The sequence below is a fragment of the Herpailurus yagouaroundi genome, unplaced genomic scaffold (assembly GCF_014898765.1).
Source record: "Herpailurus yagouaroundi ecotype Mexico unplaced genomic scaffold, PumYag 77, whole genome shotgun sequence".
Lineage (NCBI taxonomy): Eukaryota > Metazoa > Chordata > Mammalia > Carnivora > Felidae > Herpailurus > Herpailurus yagouaroundi.
The window spans coordinates 6,336,317-6,357,806 of record NW_024412388.1 but is presented as its reverse complement, the minus strand read 5'-3'; the positions used below and the strand labels follow the sequence as shown (position 1 = coordinate 6,357,806).

The 21,490-nt window shown below is 51.4% G+C and overlaps 1 protein-coding gene across 1 annotated transcript; it reads right to left on the bottom strand.

Annotated features, from left to right (window-relative positions):
* Positions 1 to 1,098: 1,098 nt before the first annotated feature.
* On the bottom strand, positions 1,099 to 18,874 carry CA6 (carbonic anhydrase 6). Its single transcript, XM_040456701.1, has 8 exons — positions 18,747 to 18,874; positions 16,660 to 16,839; positions 11,617 to 11,765; positions 10,609 to 10,701; positions 7,143 to 7,212; positions 4,633 to 4,790; positions 3,585 to 3,708; positions 1,099 to 1,538 (listed from the first exon to the last, which is right to left on the bottom strand). The coding sequence occupies exons 1-8, from the start codon at positions 18,823 to 18,825 to the stop codon at positions 1,438 to 1,440; spliced, it is 954 nt and encodes a 317-aa protein (XP_040312635.1). The 5' UTR covers positions 18,826 to 18,874; the 3' UTR covers positions 1,099 to 1,437.
* Positions 18,875 to 21,490: the final 2,616 nt, after the last annotated feature.

Here is a 21,490-nt window from a genome sequence, read left to right as displayed (position 1 = left end):
GGGAGGGGGCCGTAACCCGTTGTCCCAGGAGAGCGTGACCGGTCAGTTAAATGTCCTGCTCCCTGGACTCGAGCTCCCGGTGTGGAAACACCCCGCCCGCCCCGTCTCTGTGTCCCAGCTCTCAGCCCCGCGCCTGGCACATGGCAGGTGCTTCACAAGCTTGTAGAAGTGAAAGGGAAGCCTTCTGTAGCTAAAGCAACTTGGATGCGGGAGACCTGGGTTTAGATCCCGGCTCTACCGTCTTCTATCTGGTTGCTCTTGGGCGAGTCCCCTGGCCGTCCTGCATCTCAGCTTCTGTTTCAGTAAACTGGGGGAATTGCGGCTTCACTGAGGGCAGCCCTGAGCGGTAAATGAAGTCAGGAAGTGGTGAGGCCGTGCTGAATGACAGCGTGCAAGGGCAAAGGTAGTAAGGAGAGCGGAGGAAGGAGTGGAGAAGAACGCGGGGGGCTGGGTGGGGGGGGGCGTTGAAGAGTGAGCCGGGAGAAAGGGGTCTCACTGAAGAACACGCATGGATTCACTCAAACCACGGCTTACGGGACAGGCGATTATCCCACACGATAGTAACTGGAACTGGAAACCGAGTCTAGTGTGGCAAGACCCGGCCACCACTGGACTTGAAGGGACCACGTCTGCGGGGAGGGGTTCTCTCCTCCCCTCCCCTCCCCTCCCCTCTCCTCCCCCACTCTTTTGTTGCTGCTGCTGATTTTGAGAGAGAAAGAGAACACCATCAGGAGAGGGGCAGAGAGAGAGAGAGAGACAGAATCCCAAGCAGGCTCCGCACTGTCATCGCAGAGCCCAAGGCGAGGCTCGATCTCACGAATCGTGAGATCGTGACCTGAGCTAAAGTCAAGAGCCGGATGCTTAACCGACTGAGCCCCCCTGGCGCCCCCTCCCCGCCCGCTCTTTCTTTTGCTCACACATCACAGTCAGTGCTCCAGACCTCCCCACTAGCAGTCCCCAAGGTAAGACTCTTTCCTTTTTCTTAATCCTGGTCCTGGAACCCCTCCTACCTTGATCTCTGTCCCTTCGCCCGTGTCCCTGCGGGGAGGGCACGGGAGGGGTACTCGACGTGGTACAGAGGGATAGAAAAGAGAACTTTTCAAATGACAAATTCTCAAAGTTATTTTATTACACCCAAGTCCCACACGGAAGTTCGGGCTGCTTCGTAATTTACGCAGACAAACCTGCAGGCTTTGGTGGGAAGGTGGTTAGTGCCCCGATCCCTTCGCATTTCTATTCCAGTCAGTTCCCCTCGGTGTCGTCTGACTCACGTCACCTCGCCTCCGCTCGGGGACGATGGTTTCCCCCATCTTACTCAGAAACCCGACAGGTGCCTCGGGGAGGGTGCGATCCGGACACGGAATTTCTCGGAGCCAGGCAGGGTCGTGGGCTCAGCGGAAGTCCGCCTCGTCCTGCACGCCGCACGCTTCGAGCTCCCTACTCTTGGTGGTGTTCCTTCGCTTTCTTGTTTTCCGGAAGACTCTTCAAGTTTTCGAGCTTGTTGTCAAACTTGGTTAGGTACAGCTGGAACTCAGAACCTAGAAGACATCCCACAAAAAGAAGAGTTAACACAAAAAAGGTCAAACCTTTGGCGGTCCTCGTGAAAACAGCACGTGGGACAGCCAGATGCCACGCCCCACACGGGCGCTTAGGGAAGGATGTCTGGTTCCTTAGAATGCCCTCCATGTTCCCACCCCGTTGGCTTCTGGCATCTTCACTGTGTCTGAGTTTAGGCTTGTGAGCTTCCAGAATCTGAGGGGTGATATGTCGAAGGGGATTCTAACTCATGGACCTTGGTTTCTCATGTGATGCCCAGGAGCCCTTACCCTAACGGGACAGAGGTGTTTTCTAGTAAATGAATTTCGAGACATCTCTATTGGCCAGTATCTTGTTTTTGTAACTGACCTTCTTTGTCAGGACATTATTCATTGGTGGGTTGATCGTATTAACCCATCGGGGTGAGATCAGATACCACTACGAGGTGTCAGGTGGGTGACACAACTGGGCTGACTGGAGACCACTGCTGGGCGTGACAGTGGCTCTCTTCTCTGAACAGCAAGGGGGGGGCTGTTGTTCAAGTCTCTCGGCCGGGGGCAGGGGAAGAAGCCTTCTTACTATCTACTGGGAGCTGAAGTAATAATCCTAAATTAGCCAGTCTCAGAAGGGTGGGCACAGCGGACACATAGGCAAATGGCAACGTGGACCATCTCGGTCAGAGAGGCGAGGATGTAAAACGTCTGAGCTCCCCGCTCAGACGCTCCCCGCTCGTGGAAAGAACATGTGAGACGTAGCATGTAGGCAACAATACAATCTGCATGTGCCTGTTGCAAGAGTCACGTACCATTTTATTAGGGAAAATGGGAACACGGCAAAATTAGAACAAGGAGTTAGATGAGTGGGTCTATGCCCCCCCTTGGCTAGGCTGCTGGTATTCGGACCTACTAAGCAGGATGCCACCCTTTGGAAAAAGGAATTGGTGCCGTTAATATCATACATAGTATCATATGGGGGAAAATATCATTATAACTGGTGTCGTTCTTCCTCTGTCACTATTGTTGGAGGGGCAAACCAGTGCAAGAGAAAACAATCAATGGACCAGGAAGGACAGATGGAGACAAAATCAAAAAGGGGCCTTTGTTGGTGGGAGGGGAGAGCGTGTAAGGAGATTTACAAGTTTCGAAAGATACATATAAGGTTGGGGTAATAGTGGGGCGCCTGGGTGGCCCAGTCAGTTAAGCGTCCGACTCTGGATTTCGGCTCAGGTCATGATCTCATGGTTCGTGGGTTCGGGCCCTGAGTCCGGCTCTGCACTGAAGGTGTGGAGCCTGCTTGGGATTCTCTCTCTCCCCCTCTCTGCCCTTTCCCTGCTCATGCTCTCTCTCTCTCTCTCTCTCTCTTCTTCTAAATAAATAAATAAACTTAAAAATAAAGTTGGGGTAATACTGAGTAGGCAATGTTGATTGGAGACCAATTCTATTAGGAGGATATAAAGGTTTCAGTATTCATTAGGAGACATAGATTACAAAGGCCATGAGTTCAGGGAATGGGAATAGTTCAGCACCATTTTACAGAGAAACAGACAAAATAAGGACGAGAAAACTGTGGAATATTTGCATTCTTGCAACCACAGAAACGAGGTGAGCCAAGAAGCCTGACCCGGTGGGTTAGAGGGTCCCAGGTTGGCTGGACTGATCATGCCTTCTTCCGGCACCCAGTCTGGGGTGTGATCCCCGAAAAAATGTAGTAAACAATCCGTGCCCGAGTTAACCCCACCTTGGGGGAATGTGTGGGAGTTGGGGATGGGCTTGGGAACAGGCCAAGATAAAGGTATGAGGGAAATAATTTGAGTTGTGTTTAATAAGGTTACCTTGAGCCTACGCTCTTATGGGAGTGTCTGGATGTTGCTAAGCGTCTTACTTTTCCTACTGTGTCTGGCCATGCCCTTCATAGACTGGCCCATCGGAGCCTCCTGCCCTTTAGATGATGCTCTGTCTGCTACTATTGCCAGACGAGATGGGTCCACCCAGAGAAGGAAGACAACTGGACTGAAACAATTGCAGACGATAAACAAAAGTTGATCTTACACTCGTTGGGGAGATTCATGAAGTTGGTTTCCACCACTCTGTTGTTCAGGGGCTGGGTCATGCGGTAGATATTGTGGAGGGTCTTGTTCTGGTGATCCAATATGGAATTCGCTAGCTTCCAACCCTGTAGGCCACATGAAGTGGATTATGGAGGGGAAGAGCTACCGGGTAGTTTAAAGGAGTATAATTAGCAACGGAACCAGAGCTTGGATTTATTTATATAACCTTCATAAAGTGGGTGTGAGAAGATCTCAAATCCTGCCACGTGGCAGGGAGAGCATTCATCCTTCCATCCATCCATCCATCCATCCATCCATTCTTCCAACAATATCTTTTCATTGTTTTTGAGGACTATTTGGTCACCAGTCAAAAGGAGGGAAAGCAGTAAACAGATTTTTGTGGGTGGGTATCCTTGAAGAGGGTATCCCACCTTTTCCTGGATCGGGGAAATGAAAAGTCTAAGAAAAAGAAATATCTGTTCCCGAGGAGGGACATCACCCCAGAAGGAAACGCCAGCTCTGCCTCTGCAAAGCTTTAATTAACCCCACAAATATTTACGATGCACCCACGCTATGCTGGGGAACAGAAGGTGGTGGATACGGCTCTTCTCCCCAAACGGTTGCATGTGTGTGAGCATGGAGACGAGCTAACGGTGAAACTGTCCTTGCACAGAGCCATTTATGAAGTTGGACCGTTAGCCCGTGGAAACGGGGGTTTGTCTATCAAGGGCCTAGAACAGTACCCAGCAGGAGCAACGCTCAGTAAATATTTGCCTTCTCCATGCGGCTCTTCTCCTCTGCCTGGGGTCCGGTCCCCGTCCTTTTGCCACCTCAACCGGGACTCCTTGGTCTCTCTGGCCCCTCAACTTGTCCATCTCCGCCACAGCCCTAGTGAGATCGCCCACAGCGGGACAGGTGAGGACATTAGCCCTGTGCATGGAGAGCACCGTAGGAGCCCAGGCGTTGGCGTTAGGTGAGATTTAGGGGAGCGCGCCTGTCAGCCAGGCAGTCAAAAGGGGAGACTTTGCTGGGGTGATGCCATGCATTACCTGTGCCCTGGAGAACATGATGGGACTTGCCAGCACAAACCAGTAGACGTTCTCAGTACAGGGAGGAGTGGTGAGTGACCCTTTGTAGCTGTAGTAGTGATGCACGTTCTCAGGGAGCATGTCCCGAATGTCAAGGTCACTCAGAACTGTGCTCTGTCCTAATGGAGGGGACAAAAGACAACGGAATGTTAGGGGGCCCTGGTGCCCCTGGGGTCGACGGCTCCGGCTCGGACCTGTCCGTGTCTGAATCCCCCGATTCAGCGGAACACAGAAACTGATCGTTGGAGACATTCCCCCAATTTCGCTTCCTGGAAAGGAAGAGCAAAGACTCTGGGGAGAGACCCACTCAGATGCCTCCTCCCGGATGAGTGGCACCATTCGGTGTTGACTCCTCAAAAGCTGCTCCTTCATCTGTGAAAAGGGAATGTTCAGTCGGATTGTGGTGAGGGTCAAGGGGGCCATCGAACTCTCACGTAGGCAAGTCCCGATGCGTGTGAACTGCCGTCACCACTGCTGAGCAGAGGATACGCTTTATGATAAAGGAAAGAAATTAATCACGACTGCTAGGGGTTTCTGAGTAAGAACTCTCAAGCTTTCTTGGTTTGGGCTTGCTTAGAAATGGGTGGATAGAGGGGCGCCCGGGTGGCTCAGTCGGCCGAGCGTCTGACTTCAGCTCAGGTCATGATCTCATGGTTTGTGGGTTTGAGCCCCATGTTGGGCGCCGGTGCTGAGCTCATCCTGCCACACAATCTGAAAACCAAGCTCAGCCACAGTTGGGGTGTGGCTTCAGTGGGGAGAGGGGCTTCAGCAGGGTGTCTGAAGACTCCCCAGCATCCATACCCCTCACAGCATCTAGAGAATCCCTCTTCCGTTCGTGTCAATGACACTGAACCCCTGAGCTTAACATTGTCTTCACTTTCCATTTTGCATTTTTTTTTAATTTTCTTTTTTAACATTTATTTATTTTTGAGACAGAGAGAGACAGAGAATGAACGGGGGAGGGGCAGAGAGAGAGAGAGAGAGACACAGAGTCGGAAGCAGGCTCCAGGCTCTGAGCCATCAGCCCAGAGCCTGACGCGGGGCTCGAACTCACGGACCGCGAGATCGTGACCTGAGCTGAAGTCGGACGCTCAACCAACTGAGCCACCCAGGCGCCCCACCATTTTGCATTTTTTTAATGGCAAAGAGGTTAGTTTTTATATATACATAAATAGGCTCATTAAACCAAGACCTCAGAGTCTAGCAGTGCACAACCCCATGAATAAGCGAAAGAATTCTAAATTTTAGTCTTATTGGAAAGACTTCGAGATACAACCTTCTAAAGGGCTCTAGCATGTAGATTTGGTTTCATAACCGTAATATATTCAAGTTAGTCAAGAATTCCAGAACCATGGTGCAGCTGCTACGGAGAACAATACTTTAAAAATTAAACATACGGGCACCTGGGTGGCTCAGTCAGTTAAGCATCCGACTCTTGGTTTCAGCTCAGGTCACGATCTCATGGTTTGTGAGCTCGAGCCCCACATCGGGCTCTGCACTGACAGAGCAGAACCTGCTTGGGATTCTCTCTTTCCCTCTCTCTCTGCCCCTCCCCACCCCTCTCTCTCAAAAACAATAAATACTAAAAAAAAAAAAAGAAGAAGAAGAAGAAGAAGGTGAGTGTCTGACTGTCACATTAGTACGTGTTCATATTTGCAGCCACGAATAAAAACGGCAGCGGTCGGATGTCCGTGTGTCTGTCCAGCCACATCCAGCCACTTGGCTACATACAGGCTCTGAGTAGGCGGGACTTGTCTGGAGCTTTGCCAGGTGAGCCCGTGGAGGGGTGGAGGGGCCAGGATGCGGGGCCTGTCAGCATCCTGGCCGTGGTGGAATCTCAGCCGGGCAAAGAGGGATCAAAGGCACGAGGGGTGGACAGGAGGGCAAACGGGAGACCCGTGGGTTGGGGGTCAGGAGGTCAGGACTGAAGTCAGGGAGCTGGAGTCTGGGAGACGTGGTCAAAGTCAGAAGCACAGAGCCAAGGCGCCAGAGCTGACGTGGTCGCAGCTCAGGTCACAGGTTTTAGGGGTAGGTGGCCCTTCGGACAAGGATTCTGCCTTCTGGAGGCGGAGGAGAGGGAGACCAGTGCTGCGTGTCTGTGTGTCCAGGCCTGACAAGGAGGGACTTCACTCTTGAGGTGTCTCTCAGCCTGAAGTGAAGAAAGACCTGTCTGTAGTGCCCAGGGTCGTCACTACCAGCCGGGGCCAGAGGTGAGAGCCACTGAGAAGACATCCCTGGCGAGTGGCACCCTGGCCATCCAGAGCCTCCGAGGGCGGGAATCAACAGGCAGACCATATGAACAGAGGCTTCTCGGAGGTGTTCACGGCCTGAGCCAACGGCGGGAATTGCTGGGACGAGGGACCTTGCCCAGGGAGGGGGCGCTCCCCTGGTAAGACCCGCGCACCACCCTCTCTGCCGGCATCACCCTGTCCCCACCTCGTGCCCTCGCGGCCGCTGTTGACTTTCCTCACCTGGATACCTGATGTTGTTCAACTGAGAAATGAAGGTGCTGTAGTACGTGTTTTCACCGTAATCCTCGACCTGTGGGAGAAGCACAGAGCGGTCCATCTAAGGGAGAAGGGACCTCCATCTGCTACGGTCTCCACCCACCCAGACGTTCGGTGGCCCTGTGGGTTGGACAAGCCTCAAGGGCAAGGAGGAGGCAGCTCATCCATGTCCCCACTTGTGTTGGGACAGATAATCTGGCTGCTCTTTGCCACCAACTGCCTGGGCTCGCTAGTCTCTTCCAGGGACACAGGCTGAAGCATTTTTGGCAACTTCCAGAGAAAGAGCTTCTCGGCGGTGACGGGTGAGGCCCTCGGGGAATGGGGGTAACGATACCCCCAGTGACTCTGTTTGGGCAGGGTCAACCTCAGGAGGGTTCACTCTGGTGAACAGGACTTGGTCTCATGTGCTGCCTTCTTCATCCTCAAGACTTGTGACTGAGCCGAGGACAGTCGTCTGTCCACGGGAAAGCTGCTCCGATTTTGCCCACTGCCAGGTCGCTATTTTTTTGTATGGGTGTTGACTTTTTAGAAGTCAGAAGAGTTGCTGGGGCACCTGGGTGGCTCAGTCAGTCAAGCATCCGACTCTTGATCTCGGCTCAGGTCATGATCTCACGGTTTGTGAGATCGAGCCCCGAGTCGGGCTCTGCACTGAGAGCTCGGAGCCTGCTCGGGATTCTTTCTCTCTCCCTCTCTCTCTGCCCATGCCTCAAAATAATAAATAAATCAACTTTAAAAATCTATAAAAAGAAGTCAGAAGCAATGCTTCTGGTGAAAAAGGTGAATTTTCAATGGTTCTCTTCAGTCAGTGGTGTTGATCGATTCTTCTTCCCCTGTAATGTAGTCTTTTTCTCTCAAAATATCTTAGTACCTGCACTCACTCTTCTTGTGATGATGTGAGATGATAAAATCCTACATGACGAGGTGAAAGAGGTGAAGGACATAGGCAGGGTGACACAGCAGGAGGCTACTGTTGACCCTATGATGATACATCAGAAGGAGTAACATCCACTTCTGGGCCGCACTTGACCGTGAGTAACTAAAACCTCAGAAAGTGAAGTCAAGGATGGGGGAACTACTGTACAATATGCAGCCTAACTTATCACAGCCTGTGTCATGTTAATACTAAATTCCAGTAAAATATAGCAACTTTGCTCCAAGATAGCTCTATTTCTTTCCCACCAATTCTCCCATTTTTGTCATTGATATTACATCCATATATATCATAAACCCAACAATACGTAGTATAATGATTGCTTTAAACAATCATTTTTTTTAATTTTTAATTTTTTTTAAGTTTATTTATTTTGAGAGAGACATAGACAGCATGAGTTGCAGGGGGAGGGTAGAGAGAGAGAGGGGGAGAGAGGGAGAGAATCCCAAGTAGGCTCTGTACTGTCAGCACAGAGCCTGATGCAGGGCTTGAACCCACGAACCGTGAGATCACGACCTGAGCTGAAATCAAGAGTCAGATGTTTAACCGACTGAGCCACCACAGTGCTCCTAAAAGAATTTTTTTAAAGACAAGACAAAAATACATGTAGATAGTCTTTTATATTTACCTACGTATTTACCATTTCCAGCATTCTTCATTTCTTTTTGTGGATTTGAGTTACTGTCTGATGTCATTTTCTTTCAGCCAGAAGGATTTTCTGTAATACTCCTTCAGAATTATCTCAGTTTTTCTTTACCTGGGAATGTCTTTGTATCACCTCACTATTGAAGGATGTTTAGCTGGGTATATAATTCCTGGTTGACAGTCATTCCATGGCCTTCCAATGACTTGTTTCCTTTTTTTTAAAAAAAGGTTTAAACTTGTTTATTTATTTTGAGAGAGACAGAGACAGCATGAGTAGGGGAGGGGCAGAGAGAAAGAGAGAATCCCTCCTCTGCACTGTCCACAGAGCCCAATACAGGGCTGGAACTCACGAAACCGTGAGAACATGACCTGAGCCGAAACCAAGAGTCAGACCCTTTACCAACTGAGCCACCCAGACACCCCCTTTTTTTTTTAAAGTAGTCTTCATGCCCAGCATAGAACCCAATTCAGGGCTTGAACTCATGAACGTGAGGTCAAGAGTCGCATCCTGTATGAACTCAGCCAGCCAGGCATCACTTCTGCTCAGTTCTTAAATTTTATATTTAGCCTGGATTCCTTGGGGTCTCTAGGGACCACCTAGCATCGGCATAGCTTTGTGGTCAGTCCACGATTGTAGCAGAGGTTGTGCTCAAACCCCTCGGGCCCAGAAGATTTGCACCCTCTGCTGATGGATCTGTGTGCGATTTGAGAAGCACATTCAAAGTTCAGCCAGTCATCAGGTCAGCCTCAGCCTTTACTTTCTCTCAGGCCATCTTGGGAAGCTTACACAGCCTTCTGTGGCTCTCTCATTTCCAGGATCTCCCATTAAATTTCTGATTAGTCTGTCACTTACCACTCACCCCAACTAGGACTACACCCTCAGGCTGTCAGAGCTGCAAATTTCCCTCTGTTTTCTGTCTTTTCTATCAAGCTTGCTGCTTTTACTGATAATGCCCTGGGGCATGGGTTTTCAACTCTACTCCAAGTCAAGTGAGTCCCTCACCCCCAGGCAGTGAAGCTGCTGGTTCTCCTGTCCAGCCTGCCCCAATAAAACTACCTTTCTGACCGGGGCACCTGGGTGGCTCAGTCGGTAAGCATCCGACTTCAGCTCAGGTCATGATCTCTTGGTTCGTGGGTTCAAGCCCTGCATTGGGCTCTGTGCTGACAGCTCAGAGCCTGGAGCCTGCTTCAGATTCTGTGTCTCCCTCTCTCTCTGCTCCTCCCCAACTCCCACTCTGTCTCTCTCTCAAAACTAAGTAAACATTAAAAAAAATTATAAAAAAAACCAAACCTACCTTTCTGACCGAGCTGGAGGGTGGGGATAGGAATGGCCCCACTGTTCTTACTCAAAATTCTAGCCATTTTTCACAGAAAAAAATGCCTCAATTTGTTGTTTTCCTTTGGTCCACTTCCAGAGCAGGGATATGGTTGTTTTCGACAATTTCATCCAACTTAATACTTGTTTGGGTGGAAATTGAATTCACTGACCACTTCTTGCCGCCTAGCCACAAGTCCTGACCTCCAGACTTTCTGAGAAAAGCAGAGGTAGTGCCTTTATCTGGCAGGTTGCTGGTTTCCTCTTGCCTTCAGACCAGTTTATGTCTAGTCAACTGTGCTGTGATCCTAGGTCTTTTAAGTCATTTGTCTGACTTATCCAAGGTCCCCAAGATTGGTGACACAAAAGGAACACTGACTGTAAGCAAGGGCTGGAAAAGGGTAGATGTTCATTGAATCAGTGCTTCCAAGAGTGATGAGCTTAGAAATAGATGAGGAGGGGCTGGAAGGAAGACCCTTTGTCTACATTTAATACTTTGGACCCCAATCAATGACTTCACACGTGTAGTTTCAGCCTACCTTGATGAGGGCTGCCAGCACAGCTAAGCCATCCGGTGCGCTCTGGGCTATATCGTAGCTCTTGTATTTAGAATTGTAGTGAACGATATGAACCTGTGAGAGAAAAAGGCTAAGTCAAGGGCAGTTCGTGTAGACTTCAAATGCCTCAGGTTTCCAGGGAGGAGCGAAAAGAAAGATGCTCCACCCGAGGCCTCAACCTGTCCCACGTAAACAACTCTGACTTTCCCCCATCGGGGTATGAGATCTACCAAGACCAGAAAGTTCTCCAAGAATGGAAAGAGCATGAGTGGGATCTGGGGAGATCAATTCAAGGGCAACTCAAGGGCATTTCCCTGACCCCAAGCTGGTAGCGTCCAAAGGGCTTGTGTGGGTTCTCTTGAGAGAGGGCATGAACCACCTTGCCCTGGAGGACACTGTAAACCTGTCATCATCCTCAGGACAAATCTACACAAGAAAGAGAGCCCTGAAAATCTAGAAATTCGGCTGAAACGCGGGCACCTGGGTGCTCAGTGGGTTGAAAGTCCGATTCTTGATTTCAGCTCAGATCATGATCCCAAGGTCATGGGATTGAGCCTTGTGTCCAGCTCCTGATGGGTATGGAGCCTACTTGGGATTCTCCCTCCCTCTCTCTCTCTCTCTCTCTCTCTCTCTCTCTTCTGCCCCTCTCCCCAGCTTATGCAATCAATCAATGAATCAATAAAATTTAAAGATCACATCCCACAAAAAAACATTAAAAAAAAAAAAAGGAAAGAAAAAAATTGGGCTAAAACCAAAGAAGGCTGGCCCCATCCTGTGGGCTGTAAACCTCTACCCTGCTGTAGGTTCCATGAGCCGGGGACCCTGCCTGAACCACCAACACAGAGCAGGATCAGTGAATAGTTACAAATGAATGAAAAATAAAGTCAACCTTATAGTAACTTGACTGTCAACAGAACACAGTCTTTTTGGCTAAGGAAAGCGACGGTGGGGTTGGAGGAAAAGAGGGCCCGGCCGGGGTCCTCACAGTACCTCGGCCACGTATCTGATCCCATCGATGGTGTGCTCGGAGCCGCTGATCTCTGAGGACTCACCGCCCCAGTGAAAGTGCATCTGCTTGGCTATGTACTCGGTGCCATTGGCGGCCGTCATGCGCATGGTGGGGGGCAGGCTGATCTGCACTGGGGGAGAAAGTGAAGGCTGCAAGTGGTGGAGAGGGGGATGCGTCGGTCAGGCAGCTCCCCTGGCCACCTGCCTACTCACGGGGCAAGCCAGTACTCTGCTGGCTTAGAACGCCGCGAGCGGGGGTCACCCACGGGGAGGAGGCGGCTGGCACACAGGGCAGGATGGGAGATCGGGAAGGCACACACCTTCCTACCCAGAGCCAGAGGTCAGGGGCAGGGCCAGCTTGTCAACCCGGGGAAGGGGGGAGGCCCTGAATAAATGTGGCCAGTGGGCACAGAAATCAGAATTCCACTCTCCACTTCTAGACCATCTTGGAATTTCCCCACAGTGTAGGAATAGGAAGGGGGGGCCTCTCGAGACTAGTTTCATGCCTTTTACTACCCAGAATGCTGTTGTGAGGCTGGGCTGGGGTGTTTAAAATCCTCATCCTGGGGGCGCCTGGGTGGCCCAGTCAGTTGAGCATCTGACTCTTGGTTTCGGCTCAGGTCATGGTCTCACAGTTCACGAGTTCAAGTCCCACATGGGTCTCTGCGCTGACTGATGGCATGGAGCCTGCTTGGGATTCTCTTTCCCTCTCGCTCTGCCCCTCTCCCGCTCATGTCCTCTCTGTCTCTCTCAAAATAAATAAACTTTAAAAAGAAAAGAAAATCTGGGGCACCTGGGTGGCTCAGTGGGTTGGGCCTCCGACTTTGGCTCAGGTCATGGTCTCAAGGTTTGTGAGTTCGAGCCCCGCGTCGGGCTCTGTGCTGACAGCTGGAAGCCTGGATCCTGCTTCGAATTCTGTCTCCCTCTCTCTCTGCCCCTTCCCCACTCCTGCTCTGTCTCTCTCTTTCTCAAAAATATTTTTTTTTTTTAAAAAGAGGAAAGGGGCGCCTGGGTGGCACAGTCGGTTAAGCGTCCGGCTTCAGCCAGGTCACGATCTCACGGTCCGTGAGTTCGAGCCCCGTGTCAGGCTCTGGGCTGATGGCTCGGAGCCTGGAGCCTGTTTCTGATTCTGTGTCTCCCTCTCTCTCTGCCCCTCCCCCGTTCATGCTCTGTCTCTCTCTGTCCCAAAAATAAATAAAAACGTCGAAAAAAAATTAAAAAAAAAAAAAAAGAAATGAATGTAGACACAAGCCTTCCACCCATCACCAAAGTTAACTCAAAATGGGCCACCGATCTACATGTAAAACGCAAAACTATAAAATTCCTAGAAGACAACACAAGAGAAAACCTAGATGACCACGGGGGTGGTGATGCCTTTTTCGAGGCGACACCAAAGACAGGATCCATGAGATAAATAATTGATAAGCTGGACTCCATTAAAATCCAAAACTTCTATTCTGTGAATGAGATCGAGCCCCGTGTTGCTGGGTATGGAACCTGCTTAAGATCCTCTCTCTAAAACAATAAAATACAATAAAACAAAATAAAATAAAATAAAATAAAATAATTAAATTAAATTAAAAACAAAAAACCTGATAAAAAATGGGCCAGAGACCTTAATAGACACGTCACCGAACATATACAGATGGCAACTAAGTCCTGTGAAGAGAAACTCCACCTTGTACGTCATCAAGGAAACACAAATGAACAACAATGGGGTACCTCTGTACGCCTGTTACAACCGCCATAACCCAGAACACTGACACCACCAAATGCTGGTAGGATGTGGAGAAACAGGAACTCATTGCTCACTCACTCAATGCAACATGGTGCAGCCACTTGGGAAGACTGCTTGGCAGTTTCTTGCAAGGCTAAACCCATTCTTACCATACAGTCCAGTACTCATGCTCCTTGGTATTTCCCCAATGGAGTTAAAACTTATGCTCACGCATCTGCACATAGATGTTTATAGCAGCTTTACTCATAATAATGGCTGAAACTTGAAAGACGCCAAGATGTCCATCCAGACAATGGGACATTACTCAATGGTAAAAAAAAAAAACAAACAATGAGCTATTGATCCAGTCATGAAAAGACACGGAGGAACCGCATTGCTAAGTGAAAGAAGCCAACCTGAAAAGGCTACACGCTGTAGGATTCGCACCATATGACATTCTAGAAAAATCGAAACTGTGGAGACAGTAAAAGGACCAGGGGTTGTCAAGGGCGGCAGCGGGGGGAGAGAGGAGCAGGCAGAGCACAGAGGGTAATTAGGGCCATGAAAACACTGCATCATACTATCGTAAGGAATACATGTCATCCTACATTTGTTCAACCCCATAGAATGTATAACACCAAGAGTGACCCCTAAGGTAGGTTATGGACTGCTGGTGATTGTGATGTGTCAAGGTCAGTTTATCCTTGGGGAAAAAAATGCACCATTCTGGTGAGTGATGTTGGTAATGGGGGAGACAATTATGTAGGGGCAGGGGATACATGAGAAATCCCTGTACTTTCCACTTAATTTTGCTATGAAATTAAAACTGCCCTAAAATAAATGAAGTCTATAAAAAATATGTATATATAAATATATTTTTATTTATGTCATTATTATTTATCATTATTATATCATCATCATTATTATAATTATTTATCATTATCATTATATTTTTATTATTATTTATAGCAATTATTATTCATATTATTTGTAGTATAAATATAATCTAGATATAATAATTTATTTACAAATATAATTCTATATAAATATAGAAGATAAACCTCAGATCAGGACATTTATATTTCTATTATAATATAAATAATTTATATTTTATAAATTATATAAATATTATTTATATTATATATAACATGTTATACATAATACATATATCATACATACAATATATATATTTATTTATATTAAGATATTATATTTTATATCTTAGGTCCAAGATATAAAAAGAACCCTACAAAATCAAAATTAATAAATTTTCTTATAATGTTTATTTTTGAGAGAGAGAAAGAGACAGAGCATGAGCAGGGGGTGGGGGGAGCAGAGAGAGAGGGAGACACAGAATTTGAAGCAGGCTCTAGGCTCTAGCCTCTGAGCTGTCAGCACAGAGCCCGATACGGGGCTCGAACCCACAAACCGTGAGATCATGACCTGAGCCACAGCCGCACGCTTTAACCGACTGAGGCGCCCCAAATTAATAACTGTTTAAGTATATCATACCACCTTTACTGTTAAACTTATTCATCAAATGTTATTAAATTTGAAAATTTGTCGATTAGGGGTTTTTTTCCTTCCGTAGAATTCTTGAAGCTTGGAGCTTGCTGAAAATGTATAAGCAATTGTAAAGAGTTCTGAAAATCTTTCAAAATACGGTAAAAAAAATCTAAGTGATGTGAGCTGTGAGTGCGTTCCCATACCTTTGATATGATGTCAGGTAGCTTGGGGACCCTACAGGCCTCCAGCTTCCAGAAAGCCCGGCGCAGTCCATCGGAGGAAGGCCCAGGGCCCTCTCCAAACCGGGAGGAGGAAGCCACCAGTCACCGCAAGGCCCTGGGAAGCTGGGGTCTTCTAACACCTCCCCTCTCCCGGATCCCCAGCACAGAGCCCTGCACAACAGGCATGTAGCAGGAACAGCCCAGGCACCAGCGGGGGCGCTCGATCCCGCGATACCCCCGGCTGGCTATCCTGGTGGGTCAACCAAGCTTCTCCCCTGCCTTCAGCTGCCACCTGTGTCCCCTCTTCATCGAGGGCAAAGGGAGCAGCCGAAGCTGCAGGTGGCCAACCTGCTGGAAGCTTCAGAGCCAACTCTGGAAGCAGGAGCTTGTCATTAATGATAAAATGAGGCTTTCGTGAATTATTTGTGGAGTTCAGTGATCCAGGCCACATGTACCCGAGGCCTTTCACAGACCTGCGGTCTCCTGTGTTCACCAGCCTCATCAAGGGCAGCTGGTTTATGTTCTCAATTGTGCAAACAGGAGATATAAGTCCTGTGACCCACGCACCTAAGCGGGTGGGCAGTAAATTGGCCCAGCCCCGGGGGGGGGGGGGGGGGGGGGGAAGGCGGAGGGGAGGTGTCCGAGGAGGATGTGGGGAGGGGCCAGGCTTCCAGGGTCTGGGTCTGGCTCAGCCACCAGAGACTGCATAACCTTAAGTCCTTCGGCCTCCCAAGGCCTCTGGCCTCCACCCCAAACGATGCCCCCTGTGGGGGGTGGGAGGCTCAGAGGAGATGGGCCCCCTTGGAAAATCAAAACAGGGTGTTCAGTAAACAGAAAGCAATGGGTTTTACGGCTGTCCAGTCCAGGCTTCTGAAGTGGGGGTCCCCAAGATTCAGGCCAGACTTTTCCTGTCTGACCTCCACCCCCTTCCTGGAAGGGAATAGAATACAAAACCTTCTTCTTTTTATTAAACAAAATCTTTTTTTAACGTTTATTCACTTTTGAGAGACAGAAAGAGACAGAGTGCGAGCAGGGGTGGGACAGAGAGAGAGGGAGACACAGAATCCGAAGCAGGCTCGAGGCTCTGAGCTGTCAGCACAGGGCCCGACGTGGGGCTCGAACGCATGAACTGTGAGATCACGCCCTGAGCCAAAGTCAGGCACTTAACGGACTGAGCCACCCTGGTGCCCCAAGCTTCTTCCTTTTTAAACCTCTGAGAAATACTGGCCCAATTGTCATACATTTTGGGCCCATCAGACTCAATACAGGAAATATGGAAAATCAGACCAGCGCACAGATCAACAGAACACGCAGGCGGGTCAGTGGCCTCGGCAGCACTGTCTCCATCGGCCGGGGTTCTCGCTGGCTGGGCCAGAGGGAGCCTGGGGAGAGGCTAATGCAGAAGGAAGGAGCCAGCCAGGAACTGAGGCAAAAGACAGAGGCCCTGCTGTGCAGCTTGGGGAGAGCCCCCCCCCCCCAGCTCCCAGCCTGTGCTACATCTCTGCGTGGGCCACCCTATCATCTGGCACCTGCTCCCTCTGCCCAGCACCCGTGGACTGCAGCCAGCCACCTGCCCCTTACCTGTGTGGCCGTTGTTGGTCATGGGGAACTGGCCCCCCTGGGACTTGTAGCCTGTCAGTTTCAGAGCCTTCAGAGAGGGGTCGTACTGAACGTTTCTCCTCTGCAGGTCGATGGGTGACTGTCTCCTCCCCCCGCAGCTGGGGTACTCCTTCGACCACTGTGTTTGGTCCAGTGCCCCCTCTGCGACAGGAGAGAGCCAAAGGGGTCATAGCTCTTTGGGGGGCTCAGTTCACAGCAGGGCCCGCCCATCAAGAGGCCAGGATCAAGGCCAGAGGTCTGCCTTCTAGAAAGCAGAGCCTGGCCTCCAGAAGGAGGGAAGAGGGGCATCGTCAAAGTCGTCTCTGGGGAGCCTGCTGTCTGCGGGGCTTTGAACTCCTCCCCTGTTTCAGTCATTGGCCCCGAGAAGAGAGTCAGGGCTTAGGAAAACAATGAAAGTCTTTATTATATACCTTTAGCTCCCCCCTGGAATGGGAATACACTGATAAATGCTCTGGAAGTCTCCCTGGGCTTGGCATTGCTGTGTTGCTTTAGGGGTCCTTTCTCCATTTGCTCCCAATGGCACAGTTTTCCTTCCCCTCCCCCAACAATAGTGCGGTCCCCTCCCCCCACTGCAGGACCACCCACCTGTTTACCCGCTCCAACCCCTGTCATTGGGTCCCAGGATGGTAAAGACCTCTGCGGATTCAGGGCAGGAAGGGAAAGAAAGCATCAGGTTTAAAAAAGAACAAAATGATGAAAGGGAAAAAAAAAAAAAAAAATCAAAGTAAGGAAATGTATCTTTTTTGAGGTGGGTAATAATTCTAGGGGAGAGAAGGAAGAAAGCTAGTCATTGCCGGGGGGGGGGGGGGTGTCCCCGTGGGTCCTGCTCATACCCGCCCACTTGCAGTTGGGAATCCAAGCTCCAAGCTCTTCCCACCTTACCCGGTGGCTGCAGGGGGCGGGGGCGTGGCTTGTTTTAAGGAAGCCGTTTGCATCAAGGGCCGCTCCCAGCCTCTTGGTTTTGCAATATACAGGAAAGTCAAGTTTTTATTTCCCTGCTCTTTATTTAATACTATAAACCAATATTTAAGCAATTCTTTCCTAGAGGCAGGATGCCAAGATCACGGCCAGAGGTCCCCGGCACAGCCCCCCTCCCCCACCACATGAATCAAAAGGCTTTGGGGCCCTTGTCCCTAGCAGTGTTGTGGCTTTCTGAGTATTCCCAAAAGGCATTTGAAGTAGCCACCCCAAGCGCTCCTGGGCCCCTGATGGCTTTCCAGAAGGCCCCCAGTCTCAGAGGCTGGGCTGAGACTGGGAAGGACAAGACCTGCCGGGTGGAATTCTCCCTCTTGCTTGTCCTTCTGAACCACCCCGAGTACCAAGGAGCCAGGGACTTCTCTGCCCCAGAGCGGGGCGGTTGGTCAGAGGGGGTCGCTCTGCCCTCTGAAGCTGGACTTTCTGAGCCTCCCATGACGTCCCTAATTCTGTTCCCCTTGACTTAACAGACGTACATCCACCCCGAATGTATGCTTCCCCCTGTGCCTGAAGCTGGGGGCACCGTGTGCAGACTGGGTCCGCCAGCGACCCTGAAGGCCGTCCAGAGCCCCATCCCTCGGTGCAATGCAGAAAAGGGGGGGCACGGGCAGGAGCTCTCCTCAGTGCCCCGTGGGAGGAACGTTTCGTGTCCAGATGTGCAGATCTGGGTCTCAGCAGGCCCACGGCAACTGGGAGGCGGCAGCCTGGGGGCTGTGCAAAGTGGAGATGTTCTGGGTGAACCTCCTACCACGAGCTCCCCACGAAGAAAGCTCTCGCAAACCCGCACACCCTCTGTGAGGCCGCAGGGAGCCCTCACAACTTCATTTTCCACATGCAGAGACGGAGAGAGCAAAGGGCTTTGCAGTCAGAGGGCTCTCCAACCAGCGCTGTGGCCGGAAAAGGTTCTAAGGCAAAGCACCTGCAGACGATGTGGGGGTCTGGGAAGGGAGAGCGAATCCCTCTTGTCCTAATCGGGGATTCTGGGTTCAGGGTGCTCTCCGTAGCCTTGAAGAGCAACCCCAGCAGGGGTGAGGGTAGCGAGGAAGCGCACAGCCCCCGAGGCGCGGGCTTACCCGAGTAGGTCCACTGGGAGCCATGCTGGGCCCGGGCCCCCAGGAAGAGCAGAGCCAGCAGGGGTAGGAAGGCCGCCATGGAGCCGCAGGTCTGGAATCAGGCTGATGCGGGGGACGCTCTTCTTTTAAACACTCAGAAACTGTCAATAACAATTTACCGAGTCTGGTTGATTGACCTACCTCCGCTGCACCCACTAAAACAATAACGCCTTCCCACAATGGCCCTTGTGACTTGGTTGACTGGGCCAGGTGGTGTGGCCTGACCTTGCCCGATCCCCGCTGGCGTCATCACCACGAGCGGTTAGCCCACGGCTTTGGTTGTTCAATGCCCTAACTTATGACAACTCACTTGAAGGGCCACACAGTGCGCCCTTTGTGGATGAGCCACCACAGGAGAAGGAAAAGGCCCAAGGCAGAGGGAAGCAGGATGGGGAGGATTTCCCGGGACAATGGCACTTCCTGGCACGTGGGGCTCTGGGAACGGGTGAGGGCCATCCCCAGGGCCAGGAAAGCCCGGCCGGATTCCGCTTGGTATTTCCTGCCCTTCCTCGGCGGTCCACACAGGCCGCCGCTGCTGCAGACCTTGGAGGCCCCGCCAGCCCCTCCACGTTTGGACGTGGACCGGAGAGTCCTACCCGGAGGCCCCTTGTGCCCTCCTGCTCACGCTCGGATCACCCGTAGGCCACGTCCCCGTGTGTGCCTTCGGGCCTTCGCGCTAGCCTGGGCGTCCGTGTGTCTCCGTGGGGAGCATTTGTCCTGACGGCTGCAGTGTGCTCGGTCACACCCACGTGTGTTGGATCGGCCCAGCGCCTGACCCCTCCAAGTGTCCACTTGGGCAAACCGTCCTTGAAACTGGCTGAGGGAGAAACTTCTGAGTTTATACCTGCTGACAGGCCAGCGTTTCCCACGCACGGGGCAGGCAGTGTCCCCGCTTGCTGGCCAGGTACAAGGGTCCGTCCTGTTCTGCAGAGGAGAGCCAACCCCCCCCAACCCCCCCAAGCGCATTCCGCGCCCTTGTCCCTGGGGGCTGGGGATGCCGGACGGACGGCAGTGTGGCAGCGGGAATTAGGCCTGGTTAAGAGCAAGGGTTGTGAAGTCAGACCATCGGGGTTCGGATCTCTGCTCTGACACCCACGGGCCCAGCGTGTGACTTCAAGCAAGTTACCCACCCGCGCCATGCCTCAGTTTCCCCACCTTTAAGAGGATTTCACGATAGTGCCTCCCGGCTGGGGATCCAACAGCACATTTGTGTGTAGTTCTCAGAACGGCGCCTGGTGCGTGGCAAATGGCCTCCTTGTCTACCAGACCCTTCCATATATGAAGAAAGTGACGTAGGATGGCCGGCCGGCCTGCCAGAGAGGGACCCGGAAGTAAAAGTGAAGGACTCAGCCCCCCGCCCCAACTTCATGGAACTTTCTTGCATATTTTCAGAGGTTGGAAACCCACGCTCCAGTCGCCACAAAGTGAGTCGCGTCCGGCCCCGTCCAGAGGGCCACCTCGTAGGTCCCATGAGACCCCACCTGGGCCAGAGACCGCAAGGATAGCCGCTGAAGATCACAAACCGAGGCTCTGAGTGTTTTTCTTGGGAAACTGAAGCAGGGCTCTGGGAAAGAGGGAGCACAGAGGGAGTCGGAGAGGTCACGGCCGCTGGGGGTGCGAAGCCAGAGCGGGGGAGGCAGGGGGGAGGGGGTGCTGAGTGAGGGGTAGGGGCGACCTGCGGAGGGGGGGAGGGAGGAAGGGGCCCGGCCGTGTGAGGAGACAGGGACCGCTCAGAGAAAGGAGCGGGTGTCCACAGCCGGTGCTGGGAAACTGGGGAGTGTCTGTTATTACCCGCAGCTCCATTTCCCACGGGTTCCCCTGTCGCTTAGCGCTTAGGAACGCCCAGGGAGCCCAGGCGCTTTTGTTGCCCCACAGAGTCCTCGTGGTAAGTGCATAGCCACCTCTGCCAGTCTGCAACCGCAGCAACCTCACCGTGGAGCACACACCACACTCACCCATCAGACCTACATCCCTGCCCTGGTTTCTCCGAATCTTTGGCTCGGGCAAGAGCCAGGCGGGCCGGGAATCTGTGCAGGTGGCTAACGTGGACAACAGGTGGTCAGAGTGAGTGATTGTGTTAACACGGTGATCGCACCAGCCAGGACCCGCCTGCTAACGAGGGCGCGTTGCTGCGGAAAGAGGGTCCCTCCCTCTCCTGTGCAGCCCGCTGCAATGGCAAAGTCCACGGACAGACAGGGTCCCTTCTGTTGCCTACTCTCTAACTCACTGTCTTCTTCAACCATGACATTTTCCATTGACTTTGAACATGCGTTTCTGCCTTCTGGTATTTGCAAAGCCTGTTGCTTGTTTTGGGTTTGGTTTGGTGTCATTTTAATTTGCGTTTTTCGTGTGTCGCATTCGACCCTGAACTTGCTTCTGCCTTCATCCAACTGCGTCTCCGGCTCATCAAGGCTGTATCTTATTCTAAACTCCTGTTTTTCTAGGCCTTTGGTTTGAGTGGCTGGTCTGAGATGAGTTGACAGGTGTGCCATTTTCATCGCAACATCACGTCAAAAATGAGAAAGGAGCTTTGTTCTTTCTCGGCGCCACCACAGCTCCGTGACGGAGACCCACGGAGGCAAAGAAGAGGCAAGGACGTGTGGTCAGCCCAGGTGAGCAAGGAAGTGCTCTCAGCCCAGGTAAACAGGGAAGCACCACCAACCCAGGTGAGCAGGGAGGGGTGGTCAGCCCAGGTGAGCAGGGAG